We start from the raw sequence: 20,479 nt of genomic DNA on the forward strand, positions 1-20,479 counted from the left end.
GAGCAAAAGAAAAAAGGGGGTCCACGCTAGTTTGAAATCCCAGCAGTAAGATTCAAGGCAATAATACAATTCCGGCAGTAAACAAAATGTTATTCGAGATTTAGCTCCAACCTTTCCAAAAAGAAAAAGAAAAAAGGGATGACAAGCAAGACAAGCAATATCACCAGAACAATCTTCAACAATAGATAAAGATATGCATCATACATGCTGCATTATTCAAAGTTTAGTCCTACTGAACAAGTTTCCATATATAGGCGTCCAGGCTGCATTGCAAAGCAGTATAAACCCAAATCCTAGCATAAATAATGAAAGAAGCAACTGTCATCCTTCCAAGAAGATTCCAGTACACACTCCATAGCAGGCATAGGAACATCACGCAAACTGAAATTCAAATCATCTTGAGCCTTGCGCAACTCTCCCTCAAGACGTGCAAGCTCCTTCTTGGTTTGTGAAACCACCTCCTGCAGACCACGAATTTTAACGCACTGGTCCTCTGATCCTTCAGGCCTTATCATATATATAACAAAAGAAGTGTTGCGCACCTTGTTTTAAGGAATCCAACAGGAAGCCAACATTAAGACATGCCCCCATGAAATCACGACAAGCATCTATCCAAATAAGGAGCACTTCTCCATCTTTTATCTGGCAAACTTCCATGTTGTACAACATCATGCCAAGTTCCTTAACCAATTCGCACTTCTTTCTTGAAGTATAGTCTCGATCAATTAAGTTAAAAATATCTCCCCCACTATATCTCTCAGCAAATCTAGCCAAAGGACCCGCTAACTTTGAAGGAATTATCATACCCGCAAAATCAGTGGTGTCTCCGCTCAATACTGGTGCGACATCGGCCATGCCTAGAGCGGACTCCTCTTTAGAAGCAAATCGAATCATGAAGTCATCCATATGGGTCGCCCACTCACTAGTTGACTCTTTAGCAGGCAAGCTTGGGTCAAGGCTTTGAGTCTCAATGATAGTCATCTTATCAATCCCATGAGCATGCTTATCAGACTCAACCAATAAGGCATGTACTACCGTGTCATGACCAACCCGGTCATTACTCTTACCAACATCTAAAGGATGATTCTGCTCCTAAAAAGGGGGGGGGGGGGGGGGGGGGAGGGAATCATAAGAAAAGGAAAATGTATGATTCTGCAAAATATTACAGGCTTTTCACATTTCACATTATCAAAGGGGCAAAACTCATGTAACAGCGGCAGTATCAAATGCAGTATTATCACAAACTATGGCGGCTGGAAAAGCATAAATACTTCAATATCATGCTGCATGATTGTAAAAAAAAAAAAAAATCTCTGTCCTCAATACTCAAACACACTTTGCACGCAAGACAAAGAAATCAAAACAGACACAGAAACAGACGCATGAGTAATGCAACATACCTCAAGAGAAGGAAGTGATTTCCTAATCTGTTACTCCAAGCAAATAACCAGAATCATAGCAAAAGGTGCTTCTCATTCCAATTTTGCTCTCTTTCATTTCTATTTTGTTACACATGCATTATTTTTACTTGAGAACTTGCTTCATTATAACTCATCTTACTTGCAAATTTATTTGTTCACATTATTTAGTACTCATGATTTTTTTTCGAAACACACTTTATTTCTTTTTCTTTCTCGCGAGTATTACTCCTGCTGCTGTTCCCAGCAGCAAATCATCTCTCTCATCTTTCAATTATCAAATCATACGTTTTCTTCTATTCTTTTCATCACTCTTATTTCATTTTTTTTACACAATGATGCAGGCATCTTATCATTTAAAATCACCATTCTTAACACAAAAGTTATGCTTGTTGCACTATATAACATACATTTCATATAATTAGTACACATGTTATCTATGCCACACTTCATTTAGTTTTGCTTCTGCTAATTATTTGATCACATAAGTTCCTTACTTTGTTGCACGACTTAGCAAACAAACACGATACTTTCACTCTTTAGCTATAGTAACTAAACATTGATTTCGAATCACCAAGCATCTCATTCCTTTCAAATACTCATTTGTTGTTTAGCAAACATAATTATGCATACTACAACCACCTGATGCCTATATGCATTAAACCAATACAGATAAGCACACATGTTTTTTTAATATCAACACATCAACCTATTTAACTATCCGATCTCCATGTCATTACTCATTAACTACTCTTTCATACTGTTATCTTAAGCTAAAGATCTGATGAACATGCATGAAAGTATTTTCAACATTCGACAACAAGCAAATAAAAGGCTAAAAGACTTCGATTCAAAAGCACATCATCACGCTCATGCAAAAGAAAAAAAAATCCAACCTTTCGGTTTCGAATAAACAAGCTACCTGATCATTATTTTCATTCTCACTTGGACTTTGCTGCACGCTTCAACCTAAGAAGAATATACTTTATGAGCAAAAGAATCTCCATGCATGTGACACATACAATAAAGACGAAAAAGAATAGCTGGGACATACCTGATTGTCATTGCTCACATCACCGTCTTGGATAGCCTGCGAAGAAGTAACATCATGCCAAGCAAGAAGGGAGGCCAAGCCATTGAATCACAGCACGCTATTCACAAACAATCGACTTTGAATCAATTAACTATTACATGCCAAGCAAGAGACCGAGCAAAATTAAAACCATAAAGCCAACATGGTCAATCCAAGCTAACAGGCACAATTTACATGATGAACTAAACTATATGATACCAAGCCACATCATGTTCCATTGCAATCACAGCAGTAAGACTCTACGCATAATGCAAAAAAAAAAAAAGAATCCAGGCCACTCCATGCTCAACCAATTCATAATTACACGCCAAGCAAAGGGCTAAGCTAAATTGAAAATATTGAATCCACATAGCCCAACCAAGCTAATAAACACATCTTACATGATGAACCAAGCAAAGAAACAGCAAGCTCCATCATGTTTAATCGCAATCACAGCAATAAAAAAAAAAGAAGAAGCACAATTTACATAGCCAACGATACTTTGGTGTACCAACCCCATTGCTGTCACGGCAGTAAAAGAAGAAAAGCAAATCGGGATGTGTTATGACTTATGAGGCTAGGGAATGAGAAGAAATACTCACGGGCTATGTACCTTTCAAAACACATGATAGCAAGTCAATCACCGCAGCAAAATTGATTACAGCAGCAGGTCAATCACGACAGGGATCAGTATAGCTGAAACGATGAACGGTTATGGCAATAGAACTTATAACCCGAGAGAGTATGGCACGCGATATGCAATGAATCAGTCACGGTAACAAATCAAATAGTTGAAGCGACAATCAACTACAGAAGTAGAACTGGTAACCCAGCACGCGATATGCAACGAATCAGTCACGGCAACGAATCATATAGCTAACGCGATAATCAATTACAGCGGATGCCGAATAAAAAAAAAGGGAGACAGAGATAATAGAGGATGGAGATGATTACCCCAAGCAAAAGAGGAAGCAATCCAACAAGCCTACCAAGCACGGAAGAGGTCGTGAATTGGCTCTGCAACTAGCCCGATATAAGATCATGAGAATGGGGACGTTCAAGCCAAAAGATTTGATTTCTCTCCTCAGAATGAGAGTCTGACACTTGAGTCTCGAGCAAATCAAAATATGGAAGAAGAAAAAGAGAAAAGAAAAGGACTTTACATGCCAATGCCGTTTTCCTAGAAGGAAAGTAATTGAAAAGTGGGACTCCTCACTTCTAATTAGGAGTCAAATGATGACGAGAATCTGTGGAAAGCTTGATAAGTCATGGATTGTATCAATAAGATACACAGGCCAACCCAACTCAAAAAAAAAAAAAAAAAAAAAAAAAAGGGTGTGGAGGGTTATATACAATCACTCGATAAGTCTTCGAATTTTTGATTATGTAGCCCGTAACACGGTCACACGAGCCACATAATCAAGGGGGCTAATGTTGATACCCAAATTTCCACAAGTTCGAATTTAACTAGTGACAGGCAAAGGGAACGAGTCATCAACCTCGTAACCTAATTGGGCCTTCAAGCGAGCCCATTCTTATGTCAAAAGAGAGTTCTCCATTTAACAAGCGATACGAGATGCCTAAATACTCAAACGATTGACAGGCATTTCCAAATGAGCCGACACGCTTATTTACCATGCGATACGCGTAGACCCAAGCTACGTTTGGGGCTTATACGGCGGGATGTGGTGTGGAAGGTAACGGATCATGCGAGGCCCATTGTTATGATAAGGCCTGTCAATAATTTTGGACTTGGGAACCAAAATTCATGCTTTGAGGGCCAACATCTTAACATGGGCTAGTAGAGAGATGAAAGCAAGCCCAAGAAAGACTTAGAGCCCACTAGAGTCACTCCCCTACCCAAAGTCCATTACACCAGAATCTGTAGCCCAAAAACTCGTTGGAGTCGTCTTCCCCAAATCAGGAACGTTGTTCCATCAAGTTGTTGCTGGGATTACTACTCCACCCTTTTCTGGTAAGAACTCCAAGTCTATGCAAAAGCTTCCCAACTCTCATCCTCCGAAATCCTGCCTCAATTTCCAATAATTCTTAGATTTTTGTGATCACAATTTACAATAACACAAATTAGGGGATTATGATCTCTCAAAGATCACAGCAGCACAAAATCTGGGATCCCCATCACCGTCCTATATCTGTGCCACTGGTCTTTACCCACATAGCCAAAGCAAGCTCTCACTCTTCTGGTTTCATGGGGAAAACAAATGCTGAAAGTTTTAGAATGATCCCACCAAAACTGAGAATGCCCCTTCAAAGCCTCTGGTTCTTGGCACAAATCCTCCCCGTCTATCACCGCTATAAAAGGCGAGTTCATTGCCGTAGGAAAGGAAGCCACAACAGCCCAGAAACATCAAGCAATAGATCAAGCTTTATCTCTGAATCTCTAGCCATCAATTCTTCCCAACCAACCTTAACCCAAAATCCAGAAATCATGTTATTGCTGGAATTCTCCCTCTCTGCTAAACTCTCATGCATCTAGCTCCCACACCATGCCCGCCTATAAGTCCTGTTCTTATGAAATCTAGTCTAATCGCTGCTGTTATCGTCAAGCCAAATAGCTGTTGTTACATCTAACAGGTTACAATGAAGTTGTTCTTGGGTCAACCTTTGAACGATTTTGGGCCTAGTCTCGCACAACTAGGAGGGTCTTGCTGCAAAGAGTCAAAAACTCGAAGTCACCCTCACAAGAAGCAATCAATTCCGGCACAAATCATCACCTGCAACCCTGACAAAGCCGACAAATATCCGTCGAAAGCTGAGGTGGAGAGCCAAACATCGGCAACGGCTGCGGAATCCTTGTGCTTTCTGGGCAACAATTTCTTGTAGGACTGAATGTGGAGGAACAAAACCAGATCATGCACATCGACTCCAACTTTATCAATGACGTCGGGCTTGGCCTGGACGAGTGGGTTCGACTCCAAATGAAGAACCGACGCTAGGGTATCGAGGACGAGCCGCGCGAAATCAATGGAGATCTGCAGTGACTCGGAGATCGCTGCGGCGTTGACCCGGTGACTGAAGGCGAAGAGGGAAGATCGGGTGCGGAAGAGGGGATCAGCGGAGCGGTGGAGGGTGAGACCGAGGGAGGTGAGGTCGTTGACCTTGAAGAGGACGATGTGCTCGACGACGGGGGATGACGACATGGTGACGGTGGCAAATTAGGGGATGCAGGTTTTGGGGAAAAAGAGGGGTGGTGGTGGTGTTTGGGAGGTGAGAGAGAGCGAGAGAATGGAAGAGGGAGTGAGTGGCCTTGGGACACAGAGTCGCCGTCATGTTTGGAGAGAGAGAAATTAATGAAATCAGGGGTTTTGAGAGGTGAGGAAGAAGAGAAATGAAATCTAGGTTTACTAATCATAGTGATGGAGGGAAGCTCCGGTACTAGATTGGGGCTCCGTTAGAAGAAGAGGTAGAGAGAGAGAGAGAGAGAGAGAGAGAGGGTAAAATAGACATGTTGACATGAAATGGATGCCACGTCGGCAATGTAACGGACAATTTGTACGGAGCTTGACGACAGGGACCAATTGTAAGGAAATTGAGAGTTTGAGGAGCTTTTAGATGAAATTCGAAGGTCAGGTACTGAAACGACGAAACCTTATAAGTATAGGGAGTAAGCAGTATTTAATCCCAAAACTAATATGCTCATTACCGGTCCTTCGCAATTTATTTTTTTGATCTATCAGCTCTCACACTCTCGTGGGTATGGGCTATATAAACTAATGTAAAATTTTCTGAAAGTTTATCTCCTCCTGGTATAGCTCCCCTTAGGGAAGTATAAGTGTATAAAGAGTTTACCGCTTTGTTTGATGTTGAAATGACAGCAGATCGGGTTAATTTTTTTTACACAGTACCTATTAATACTCTATAAATAGATGGGTAATATCAAATTTATTGATTTCCTGTTACGAATATTTGGATTGCACAAAATCTTCATATGCCTGGTAATGTGGTACAACTTGTTTATTAGTGTATTACAAAATTGCTCCTTCCATGAGCAACATGGTGGTGGAAATATAATTTATCCAAATCGACTGTTGGATGTTATCATGATAAGAAGATATGGTCATGGTCAAGATTTCAGCTATTTTTGTCGTTGTTTAGTATCGATCTACTAGGCCAACTCTAAACCCTAAATACCACATAAAACAAATATGCTCATAACTGGTCCTTCCCAATTTATTTTTTAGATCTGTCAGCTCTCAAACTCTCGTGGGTATGGGCTATATAAACTAATGTAAAAATTTCTGAAATTTTATCTCCTCCTACTATAGCTTCCCTTAGGGAAGTATAAGTGTATAAAGGGGGCCGCTCTGTTTGATGTCGCATTGTCGGCGGATTGAGTTAATTTTTTTACACAGTACCTAATAATACACTATAAATAGATGAGTAATGTCAAATTTATCGATTTCCAGTCACAAATTTTTGGATTGCACAAAATCCTTATACATATCAGTTAATTTTTTGTCTTTTCTCAACTAGCTTTTGAGAAAACACTTGGAGCCTATTATTGAAGATGAGCTTTTGAATGAGCACATGGACACTATTGAAGAGGTTTGACATGTAAAACAAACACTTGGCTCTTGAGAAACTTTCAACTATGTAGTTTTTTTTGTTTAGTGATAATCTGATATTAGTGTGCTTTGTTTAGTGTAAGACTCGGCTTTGATCACTATCCAACAAGATGCTACCGGTCTACTTTGTTGGGATTTTATGATCTGTACCTAAATTTGAATACCTGACCGGGACGGCAGAAGACTCGGCTCTGATCAAGATGCTACTATCATACTTTGTTCTTGGGATTTTATGATTTGTACCTAATTTTGAATGCATGGAAATTTTCTAAGTGTATCATGTCTTTATTCATTTGAAATTCAGCTTCACCCAACCATTCAATTACACTGCTCAATCTCACCACCTCCTCGAGCTTCATATTATTTCCCCCATGAAAGACTGCATGGCATTGTGGTCTGCCAATTCCACCATGCATGGACATGCACAAAAGCTTAAATTATTAGGATCTAGATATTATGATCATTCCTGCAAGGTTCTACACTCTGTAATAGATATTATGATCATTCCTCATCTTCTCAATCCATAATTGCCAAGATCTGAATTTCGATTCCCCAAAAGTGGAAAGAAGCTTATTCACGTAGCCCTTATACCTAACTATGCACTGAAAAGTCTATTGCATCAATGTACGTTCCACAAGTTGGATCATCACCATTATCTTCATATTCTTTTACATTTCTGTTGTAAAAGCTGCAGATGATTCTGGATATCGAGAAGTACTTGGGGGACGCAATTGAGTCATGGTTAGATGAAGATCTTGGTAAAAATGGTTCTTGTGAGATTAAATGGGGAGGCAATTTTACTAAACAAGGATCATTGGATTATGGTGCAGACTTTGGGTTTGGACTTTACATTAATCACCATTATCACTTGGGTTACTTTCTGTATGGGATTTCGGTGCTTGCTAAGATTGAACTGGAATGGGAGATGAGGTATAAGCCTCAAGTTGATTCACTTGCTGCAGATTTCATGAACCTAGACAAGAGGACAAATTTCTATTATTCCCTGGTGAGAGGCTTTGATTTGTATAAACTGCATTCATGGGCAGGAGGGGTGAGTTACAAGGAAACAATGCAGGATGGTTATGTAATTTCAAAATTCTGGTTTGAGATTATACACCTTGAGCAGCAGATTATTTCTTAAACTTGAGGTCAAGTTTCAATTGAAGAGGGGTGGTATGTGATCAACCGAGCCCAAACTTGTATCCAGGCCCAAAATAGGTATTTTGGTTGTGTAAGCCCAAATTAGGTCCAAATATGTAAACGATGTCATTTATTTCAACTATATAGCTGGAGTCCAGCCGCATTGTAAAGAACCATTTGAGAATTGAATTGAATTTTCCTTTTGCTTTTCTATTTCCTTTGTTTTCCATTTCTCTTAGGGTTAGGACCCTAACATCGAACAAGAGGTGGTCTTTTCTAGTGTATTTTTTCTGTACTAATCTGTTAAACTATTTAAAAGGTGGTCTCAACAAAACCAACATGGAAGTGCACTGAACAGAAAGCAAAAAACTGAAAACAGACAAATGGTACCACAAATTTTTAGGAAATATTGCAATCCTAAGAGAATCCCTTTCCATGACCTTATTAAGTAGATTAAGCAATAGAATGAGAGAGCAGTAGCTACAATATGTGTGTACTGTGTATGTGCTACAAACTGATATTATCCAACGAGTCAAAATGTAAACTTTTAAGAGCTCCCGTTGCAAAAGTTTTGTTTTTCAATTTCATTTTATTAGCAGCAGCAATATAGAGCTAACTCCAAATTGGTAAAACAGAAAGTAAAGAATCCACATGGCTACATGCAGAGTTTGATGAGATGATGCTGAATGCAAAATATTGAATGGGAGATTCACTCACCCACTCAATAAAAAGAGGGGAAAATTACAATTACAGTAATTGAAAAGAAAAATTACAACACATTTTAAGAAGGATTAAACAAAGAAGCACCCACAAGGAAGTAAAGATCAAGTCAACAAAATGAAGCCAAATATAGAGTGTAGCTTAATTATACTTGTAGACATCTTGAATAGATGAAACCATTTGCATAACCATGCAGAGCTTGTACAGCTGCTGCTAATAAAATGGCAAAATCACTGACCTAGAGAAGGAAATAAAAGAAAACATACACTAGCTACATTTTTCCTTCAAGCCACAATTACAAGAAAGGATCATGGCAAAATCAGATTCATGATGCAGGGACAATTACCAATGAGACTGTAAACTATAGTCCAACATCAATAGAAACACAAACATTACCATGCAAAGAATGAAACTAAGCATATCAATAGAATTATTTTCATATTAAATTGTTTTATCCTTGATGAATCAAGATCAAAAAAAATTTGACACAAACAATCAAGAGCTGGATAACATTCAACCAGTAAGCAGGATAAAGAAACAGAAAATGATAATTACCTCTGCTGCCACTTTCCTTGACTCTACCAGAGCTGCTTTATTCCCAGCTAGAGCCATGATCATACTTGGATTGCCTTGTCATAAGAGAATGATCCGAGTAGATAGAATTAGCCATATTGAAACACACAAACTAACATAAAGAAGTCAGAATACAGAGTGCCCCACCTAAACAAAACTGAAATTGAAGTTATAGCCTAAGATTGTTTAAAGCAGCTAACGACTGAGTGATGTTTAGACGGCTAGAAAGTGTGAGTAATACCTGCTTCTCTTTACAATTGAAAAAGAGTATCTTGTAAAAGACTCAGTCCCTGAAAAGAAAAGTCCAGGATACTTTATTCAATATAGAGAAGAAAAGAACAAAGTGACAAGAATAGATCAGTTTATAGCTCTTTCCATAAGTAACTAGCAAGCTGATCATACCAACATGATGGTATTCTTGGTACTCAAGGGGGAAGCAATACCTTGTTATACTGAAACTCAAATATCATGTCAATTCCTCTGTCAATAACCCCACAGATGCAGCAAAAAGAGAGATGCCTACACTGTCCTGGAATCGATATCAGAAGGACAGTAAGGACATTTGAAGGTTTTTGTGCCGTTCTTTGACACCTTTGAAATAGACTGCTTGCAAAGCAAATGTCCAGATGACATCAACATAGGTGGATTTTCTTCGGTTGCTTGTTCCTTGGAGACTAGACAAACAAAAATAGAATGGAACTGAAACTCACGGTCTAACTTCACTGGCACAAGCAACTGCTTCATAGTCTGCCATTCGTTTCTCTTCCCTACCATTACATTCATAAACTTGAGAACAGGTGGCAACCCCTGAACCCTAACAACTATAGTCATGCTCAATGGGCTCTCGTAAGACTGGCCAAGAATATTGCAGAATTGCCTGGTTAGTTCCCTAGTCACTTTGTCCCAGATGACCTTGGATAATAGGTGACAGTATGGTGACTTATCAAGCTTTCCAGTCCATAGAAGACATATCATGAGCTACTTATTCCACTGATTAAGAAGCACATAAAGGTATTATCATTGCAAATTGAACTTGTTTGTGAAATGGTTTCAAAGAAGGACTGCCAAGGGAACTTGCTGAACTATCACTGCCATGTTTCTAGTGGTGGTGATCCTGCACGTAGTAGATAGCCGGCTCATGAAGGTCAAGGCATATGAATTCAATCGGGTGAAGTGCAGGATTGGTATCCCCTTCACATGCAACAATCCTGCCCTCAACCTTGATGGGTGGAACTTGGTTGAGCAACTCCACTGGGGAATTCTTGCTTGTATCCTATTAATGAGGGAGACATAAAGAACTTCAGTGACTTATATCTATCTAATTTGTGTGAGAGTCAAATGAAAATAGGAAACTAATTTAGTGGAAAAGCGTGTGAAAAGGTCAACCTATTGTCTTATGCAGAAGACTCATTATTGTAAAGCTAAGATGACAAGACGAACACCATCTGAACCAACACAATGTGTTCATTGGTAAAATATGGTCAGAATTTCACCGACAGGGAACTTGATTGAAATGCAGGCTACGTGAACATTGTTACATTTGGTTTCTCATTGTAGTCTAATTGGCTTATGCTCCCGAAAAATCTATGTTCAATGATCAGTTCCTGAAAACTTGATTTGGAGGTGTGTTGGATTTCCTGAAAAGCCTCTTTGTAGTTGTATGGTGCAAACAATGGCTGAAATTGTACGTGTTGAAAGGCAAACTATGTAGCATAAATAATGGGGGATGATGATGATGATGATGATGATAATAATAATGATAATAATAATAATAATAATAATAATAATAATAATATTAATAATAATATTAATAATAATATTAATATTAAGGGCCTTGGTTTATGCATCTGAATAAAGGTTAACTACTTCTCAAAAAAAAGAAAAAAAGAATAAAGGTTAACTAGTCCATGCAACTAGAATAATAAATCCCCGGAATGGAATTCAATAGGGAAACCAGAAAAACCAAATATAATCAATCACCCACAAGCTATGCCCTTTTCTGCAGAATTGAATTCGAAAAGAGAGCGAAATATAGATGAACGTAAATCATTGCAATACTTAAAACGAAAAACAATTGGATAAAGCTGAGAAGAGAAACCTGCACCCATCTGGTCCCCGTCGATGATTTTATTAGGGATTTCACCCATTCACAGTTTCATTTGCTTTTGTCCTATGTGAGTCGGCTTGTAACGAACGTTAGGTGTTTAAAAGTTTTCGTGGAAAGCAGACAACTCCCAAAAGGATGCCCATAAATTAGCTTCAACAACTCCGCATCCGATCATATTTTTCTTCAAGTGATGACAAAATGACTTCTAATGAAATGCCTCAAAGAGATTTATATAGTCAGCCAATAGCTTATATATACTGGTATCTTTGAGAAAGAAACAAACACTACAAATAAATGGAGACCCCGTATCTTAAGTTGTGAAGAATTTTTCTTCCCTTACAAACCATAACCGATCTTGAGAAACAATTCATATACCTTGATTCGCATAGAAATTCAGGAACTGTGGTCCTAGTTGAACTGGAGAAATCAAACAATTCTCTTGTTTGCTACTTGTGTGAAACTTTCTATTTTTAGGGAAAGAAAACATAAACCATAAATCTCTAAAAGAAAATATAAGGAATCCAATTATTAGAATTTTAATATTGTAATAGAAATTTCTTAGTGGTCGTTAGTAAATTTGGTAAGAATAATATTATTGTATTGATAATTGTGATTACATTGTGAGAATACAATTATATCGGAACAATGAATTATTTTTGGGCTAAATACTATTTAGTACCCTGTGGTTTGAGCTCAATTTCATCAAAAACATCCCTGCATTATCAAATCTCATCTAATAGGTCCTTTCGTCAATAATCCGTCAATTGGAACCGTTAACTCACTGACGAGACATGCCATGTCAGATCACGTGGGCCCCACCTATCAGGCAAAATTCCAAAATTGCCCCTGCCTCTCTCATAGCTCCAGAAGAAATGAAAGAGAGTTGAAATCTTTCTGAACATTTATATACAAAGGATCCAAATTGCCAAGCTCCCCATTAACTCTTACATTTCTAAAATTTGAAAGAAATGATCACAACAACAAATTTGGGAACTCAAATAAAATCAAACCAACAATCAGATTCAAACAGAGCCCATTCCATTTTCTTCTCTTCTCTTGTCTTCAATTTGCCATCAACTAAAGCTAAGAAGAAAATCATAAAAAAAAACCCAATAAAAACCAAATTGAACAAAAACCCAGATCACATAAATCCCAGAAAAATTCATCAACGGCGAGGTCTTGCCGGAGAACGAGGTCTGGCGGACACTCAATCTTCTCGATTTTGTTTGTGGTGTTGAAGCCTTTATTGCTTTGAAATAACATAGTCAATCAAACCAAGTATCAAACCCAGAACACAACACTCAAAACAGAAACCGAAAACCATGAAGGACATGGAGAAAAGCTTGGATCCTCAGCTATGGCATGCCTGCGCCGGCGGCATGGTCCAAATGCCTCCGATGAGCTCCAAAGTCTTCTACTTTCCTCAAGGCCACGCCGAGCATGCCCAAACCCACGCCGATTTCCCCGCCTCCTCCGTCAGAATCCCACCTCTCATTCTCTGCCACGTTGCCGGAATCAGCTACATGGCCGACCCCGAAACCGACGAAGTCTTCACCAGAATCCGGCTGATCCCTTCTGTCAAATCATCAACACCACGAACAAAATCGGACCGCATCGGCTGTCAAATCATCAACACCATGAACAAAATCGGATCAACACCAAATATGTTGGGCGAAATTGCAAAATGAAAGTGAAAAGTAAAATGCAAAAGAAGAGTTAGAGAGAGAGAGAGAGAATTAAACCAGATTCTGATGAGGTCGATCTAGTTGAGATTTTTGCGGTTCATCTTGGCATGCATGGCAGCGGCCATCCTTGAATACAAAAAATAGAGAATGAGTTAACTCAAAACAGAGAATCTATGAAGAAATAATTGAAACAAAGAGAGCATTGCATTTTCGAAGAGTTTCGAGCCCAAGTATGCTGAAACAGAGAGAAGAGGAAGATATGAGCTCCAAGCTGAGTTAATCTGGAGCTGTGAGAGAGGCAGGGGCAATTCTGGAATTTTGCCTGATAGGTGGGGCCCACGTGATCTGACATGGCATGCCTCGTCAGCGAGTTAACGGTTCTAATTGACGGATTATTGACGAAAGGACTTATTAGATGAGATTTGATAATGCAGGGGTGTTTTTGATGAAATTGAAAGTCGAGGGACTGAATCGATGTTGGGCTCAAACCACAGGGTACTGAACAGTATTTAGCCCATTATTTTTCAAGAAAAGACTATCTTACTCTAGAGAATTCTATTCTAGAGATAGAATAATAAAATGATAATCATTTGTTTCCTTTTATGTCTCAGCACTCTCCCTCAAGTTGGAGAGGCATAAAGTGAAAACTTGCCAAACTATATATTCATAGAAGTTTTTCCCAAAGGTTAATTTAGTGATGATATATGCAATCACTTGTGAGGAAGGTGTATAAGCTGTTTGTATCTTCTCTGATTTTGTGTATTGTCGCACCACATGACAATCTATGCTTGGTATTCTCATGAAATACTAGATTTGTTGCAATGTATAGAGCTGATTATTTGTCACAATACAATATTTATGGGCTTGAACGATCACTGCTAAGATCTCTCAAAATATATTGTAGCCAAACAAGCTCACAACTAGCTTCTGCCATTGACTGATATTTTGCTTCTATGGTTGATCGTGCAATAGTATTTTGCTCTTTTTTCTTTTCCCAGAAATTAAGGAATTCCCCGAAAATGTGCACTACCCAGTGACTGATGTTCTTGTGGTTGGACAACTAGCCCATTCTGAATCAGAATATGTCTTTAATTCAAGAGGATTGTCCACAAAAAATAAGTCCTTGTCCTAGAGTTCCCTTCAAATAACGTAGAACCCGAAGTGCAGCTTCTAAGTGTGGCTTTCTTGGTTGGTGCATGAAACAGCCTAATATATGGACAGAGAATATAATGTCAGGCCCTGTTACTGTAAGATAAATGAGGGGTCACTAATCTTCAGTAACATAAGGGATCATGTAGCAATTCTCCTTTAGTGTGAGAAAGTTTCAAGTGTTGTAGGAAATGCAGCAAGACGTGCTCCAAGGAGTCCTGCATCATCAATTACATCCAAGGCATACCGACTTTAAGAGATAAAAATTCATTTCTCTGAACTTGCCACTTCTATAGCGAAAAAACATTTCAAATTACCAAAATCTTTAATGCGAAAGCATTAGTGAAGAAAATCCTTCGGAGACTGGATAGTTGTAGGATCCTTTCCTGTAATTACAATGTCATCCACATAAATCAAGATGGTTCTAAATGAGAAGTTAGTGGAACTAGTAAATAATATGCAGAAGATTGTTTGAAACCAGCATCTTGAGAGCAGTGGTAAATTTGCCAACCCAATTCTTGGATGCCTATTTTGAGCTATATAATGATATATTTAGTCGACACACCAAATTCTCCCCCTGTCGACCAAATCCAGGAGGTGGGAGCATGTAAACTTCTTCATCCAAATCACCATGGAGGAAGGCATTTTGAACATCAAGTTGATGAAGAGGCTAATGATGCATAGCTGCAATGACAAGTAAACACCTAAAAGTGACTAACTTATTTGTAGGAGAAAAAGTCTCATTGTAGACCAGGCCTTCTTTTTTAGTATAACCTTTTTTAGTATAATCCTCTATATAAAGAGGCCCCTATTATCAATGAAAGCACGACTCAATTCTCTCCCAATTCAGTTTTCCTTAAACACGTTATCAGCACGAAACCCTAACCCTGAAACAAATAGCCAAACCCTGATTCAAGAAGCTAAAAACCTTGAATCCGAATACAAAACCTTGAAGCCTTTTCTGCCTCCACCTCACACCTTAAAGCACACGATCCCAGGAGTCCAGAACCGGCGGCGCCACCCCAAGAACCGGCCGGAAACCTACTGAACCGGCCATCGGAAGCTCTATCCAACCCACAGCAAATATTCCACCGGTTCACCATCTTCCGGGCACCCAATTTCAACAAACTTTTGTCAGTAGACACCTCTCAATCTCACGATTCAGGAACCGGAAGAAAAAGAACAAAAACCGGCCAAAAAGTGTGTGAACCTGCCAACTGAAAATTCTGCAGAAAACCGGCAGAAAAGAAAAGAAAAGAAAAGAGAAAAAAAAAAAAAAAGGGAGATGGAGGAAGCCCAAGCCAAGAACAAGCCAAGAACAAGCCGCAGCCCAAGCCACTGCCACGTCAGCATCAGGGACCCACAGACACGTCAGCACAGCCACAGCAGCACTGGACCCCACAACCACGTCAGAAGCCGGACCCCACTGCCACGTCAGCAGTCAACCCGGTCGACGGTCAACAGTCAGTCAACGACCGCCAAAGACTTTTCGGCCACTTTTCCGGCGATTTTTTCCTGTGATTTTTTCCGGTCAAATTTTCCGGCGACCTATGTCAAGGTATTTTTTTACTAAAAGTTCCCGTTTTTGAAGTTTTTATTTCTTTTCTCTTCTTTTTCTCGGGGACTTGCAAACTCCCTTCTTCTACCCCCCTTTCTTCATCATAGGGGAGACCTAATTAAGCCGAACGGTGGGGGTTCGTGCTCACTCCAAGCTTGGAGCTTGTTGAGATCTCCAAACTTAGAGTTTGTAGAGAATTTATGATCGACCACTTACGTCATTGTTTCGATCTAATCCAATACCTCTTGGAAGCGATTACGCTCAGAAATTCCTAATTTCTTGGAAGCGATTACGCTCAGGAATTTTATATGTTTTCGTGGTAGCCTTTTACGCTCCGAAACTAACCCTAATTTCTTGTTCTCTTTCGGGATGAGTAATCTGAACAAATTGGACTTTGCTCCATTGGGAACAACTAGCTCTAAATATCACAGGTGGGTTCGTGATGTCCGCCAGCATCTCAAGGCCGACGGAATCCTGGATACGATTCTCGAGCCTAGCCAGGACGTGCTAACTGTTGAGCAAGCTCAAGCTTTGGAAGCAAATAGAGCAGCCTTAGAGGCAAATAAGGCGAAATCCATCATCCTAATGACTCGTCATATGGATGATTCACTCCAGTACGAGTGTATGAATGAAGAAGACCCCAGAAGGCTGTGGGTCTCACTCGAAGAAAGATTTGGCAACGTCCGTGACTCCCTGCTTCCTGACCTAGAAGTGAGATGGCATAGCCTCCGCTTCTGTGATTTCAAGGCAGTTCTTGACTACAACTCGGAAGCATTTCGCATTAAATCCTTAATGGAATTCTGTGGTAAAGAGATCACAAATGCGATGTTGATTGAGAAGACTCTCTCTACCTTCCCCGTCTCTGCATTGATGGTTGCTAAGAACTATCGAATTGATGTTACTGCAAGACGGATCACAAGGTTTCATGAGCTCATTGGAGCTATGAATGTCGCTGAAAAGCATGACAACATCCTTGTGAAGAACTATAATTCGAGATCCGTGGGAACAGAGCATATTCTGGAATCCAATTATAGCCGCGACCCAAAGAGAGGTTCCCAAGAGCGAAACCCTAATCTTAGGGATACATTTGGACGTTCTGGTCCATATAATCGCTCTACTTGGGAAGGTAACCGCCAAAATAGGCGAACACGGAACCGAAGAGGTCAACGTGGAAAGAGAGAGGGAGGCAACGCCTCTGGCCATGTTGGTGCTGCCACCAACACTAAGAGCCATCTAAATGACTCTTTCAAAGCGCCTCAATCAATGGAGTTTGAGCAAAGAGATGTATGTTTTCGATGTGGAGTGTCTGATCATTAGGCACACATTTGTAGAGCTCGTGAAGAACTTGTCACCGCCTACAAAGCATATTGTGAAGCAAGAGAAGCTCACCAAGGTTTTAAATTTCTCCGAAATTTCCGTCGAAATTTCCGTAATTTTGAAGTACCGAAACGAAATTCATATGCTATATCATTTCCGTCAGAAGTTTCCCGAAATTTTCCGAAATTTTCCGTACATTTCCACGAAATTCTTAATTTCCGAAATATCTACACACACAATATATATTTAAAAATTCACACCGAAATTTTGTCCAAAATTTCTCTAAAATTTCTGTTAAATTTTTTTGTCACCTACAATGAATTTTTACTTCACACTTTTATAGAGAAAATATGAAATTTTGATTTTTTTTTTTTTTTTTTTTTTTTTTTTTGCAATCAAGTTGAATACAACAAAAAACCTTTTTGTTTTTATCTGCTACAAAGTTGAATGCTCCAACCATAACATGATTTCCTTTTTGCTTCGTCTCAAATATTGTATGATTTCATACACTGTAACATCAAGGGAACAACACATACACATACAATAACCATGTGATGAAGTACGAAAATCATTTCCAAAATTCATGTACTTTGGAGCAGTATTGTATGATACTAAATGAAAGCAGTTCAACCAGCTAGATCGAACCACATCGTAGTAGCTTTTATATTCCTTTTGTTGTACTAATTCATTTTCATTCACGAGGTTTTGGTTTTACGTGCCCCGCCCCACCCCCTTGTAATTTTCTAATTATTAAAAAAAGTAAATCATATTTACATTATCAATATACAACACATTATCAATACACATAGATAAAAACACTAGTTTAGCAATCTCGTCCATATAAAATATCATAATTCTATTATAAATGTATAATTTTAGAGATGTTACATTGTAAATAGGTTTATTATAGGTTAGTTTAGTCTATGTAAAAGTTTCATTCAAAAATATCATTTTATAAATGTAATTAATTTGATTTCTTTATTTTTAACAGAAATTTCCACCGAAATCGAAACTTTCTCCGAAATTTCCTTAAATTTGAAGTACCGAAATCGAAACCGAAACCGAAATTTGAAACCTTAAAGCTCACTATGTGGAACAAGAAGATCAAGAAGATGATCTAGAGTAAGGGTTGAAGACTACAAATCTGGCTGGGATAAATAGATCGCCAATTCTGTTTAAGTCTTTATTTTTCCAAGAGATGTAATAGGCAATTGCCATATACTTTGTAGTAAATGCCAATGGTTTAGTCTTTCTTCAAAGGAGGATCACCCGAAAGTAAGTGTGATGTCTAGGAAGGTTCTGAGATTAGTGGTACTTAAGCGAGCCTTGCTCCACCGACATCTCTCTACTCACCTGGTCACATTTATTTTGGAATTACCGAAAGAAGTTAGACGACTACCATTGTTTTGCATTAGCTAGCATTTTGGATTAGATTTTCTTTGGTCAAAGAGACAATGATGTAACTCTGTTGGCTTATGAATAAAATTTCGAGTTCTTTATGACTCCATTTTGATTCTGAGCATATGACTTTTGTGACTACGATGGCTGGGCCATCAGTATTAATTCAAGGACATGGAATAGCCCAAGTTCCACTTGCCAAATGGCACCTTAATTACTGTCACATAAACTCTCTACGCTCCTAGGGCCAATCGCACCTATTAATAGCCAACGGATTCCATGCGAAAACGCATGTAGAGAACGGAAATGAGTTCCTTTGCAATACCTCTAATGATTGCGAACAAATGCGCATCTTAGAGAAGTTTATGTGTCTCTCTAGTGGACTCTATGTCACTATTCGAGCTATAAAATTCAATAAAGTTATGAGAGAAGATCTCTTGGATTTAGACACATATTGGCTTTGTAACGATAGGATAGGTCATCTTGGTCATGATATGATGATCCGTCTACTAAAGACTTCACATGGACATCTTTTCTATCGAGCGAAATGAAGCATGAATCAAAAGTTGATTTCTGGACTAAGTGTGACCGACGCTGCTGCCTAGGGCACCGCTTCCGTCCACCACCAGCCTAGGGCTGGTACAGTCCCAATCCATGACACCATGGATAGCGTCCATCATAGTAATGGCGCCCCAGGTGATGCTGCAATCACTAACTTGCTTCAAATAGCGTTTCAGACACTCAGGCCCAACCAGAATCCTCACTGGTTGCTTTTAAAGCCTCTCGCTCGATTTACAAAGCCCGTTCCATAGGGAAATTAGGACTGAGACCGTCCTATGCAAAGGATATAAAAATATTCATTCTGTTCTTACATAGAATCGGTGGGGATTCTGTGGACTAGTTCAACCAACTTGCGGACGTTTAAATATCTCATGATATTGGTTGATACACAAACACGCTGGTCACGTGTTGTGCCATTGTCCACCTATAAATGCTCCTTATGCTACACTTCTAGCACATACCATATGACAACGGCTCACTCTCCGGATCATCCTCTTCCGTCAATTGGACTTGACAATGCTAGAGAGTTTACATCGAAGACTTTCGATGGTTATTGCATTGGGACTAATGTTGGACATTATATTCCCATAAACACACCCAATTGGTCTCGCGGAAACGACTACGATGGTAGTCTGGACATTGGTAATGCGCACTAATTTCCTTATATTCGCTTGGGGTGATGCAATATCGCATGCAGCTATGCTAATTTGTCTACGACCCACCGCCGCTCAACCTACCTCTACGTTACAGCTAGTGACTGGGTACAAGTATCGTACTTACGCATATTTGAGTGTGCCTTTATGTGCCAATTGCGCCGCCACAGCGCTCTATAATGGGTCCTTATAGATGAATGGGCAACTCAGTTGGATTTGAGACTCCAACAATCGTCCGCCACTTCATGCCCTTACTAGGCGATCTCCTCACTGCTAGATTTGCGAATGTCACTTTGATGAGACAGTTTTCCCATCGTTAGGGGGAGATAAGAACACAGATGTTCTGCAGGAACGACATGAATTGTCATGGCATGTCCCCACTATGTCTCATCTCGATCCCTGTTAAAGTGACGAGATCACACAAATACGTTGCAAACATGCCTGCAAGGAAGTACGTCCCTACGAGAAGACATAGCGCCACCCTACACGGAGCACTAGGCCAAAAAATGAAACACACAACAGACTTAATTTGTTGTGGGATA

General features: G+C 39.4%; 1 protein-coding gene across 1 annotated transcript; it reads right to left on the reverse strand.

Moving 5' to 3' along the window:
• Positions 1–10,028: 10,028 nt before the first annotated feature.
• On the reverse strand, positions 10,029–10,484 carry LOC133744245 (protein RMD5 homolog). Its single transcript, XM_062172381.1, has one exon. It carries the CDS (start codon positions 10,482–10,484, stop codon positions 10,029–10,031), a length of 456 nt encoding a protein of 151 aa, XP_062028365.1.
• Between the last annotated feature and the right edge of the window lie 9,995 nt (positions 10,485–20,479).

This window comes from Rosa rugosa, chromosome 4 (genome assembly GCF_958449725.1).
Source record: "Rosa rugosa chromosome 4, drRosRugo1.1, whole genome shotgun sequence".
In the NCBI taxonomy this organism is placed as follows: Eukaryota; Viridiplantae; Streptophyta; class Magnoliopsida; order Rosales; family Rosaceae; genus Rosa; species Rosa rugosa.

Coding starts and splice junctions, on each gene's coding strand:
- LOC133744245 (XM_062172381.1), bottom strand. CDS start 10,484: ATGATATGTCTTCTATGGACTGGAAAGCTTGATAAGTCACCATACTGT.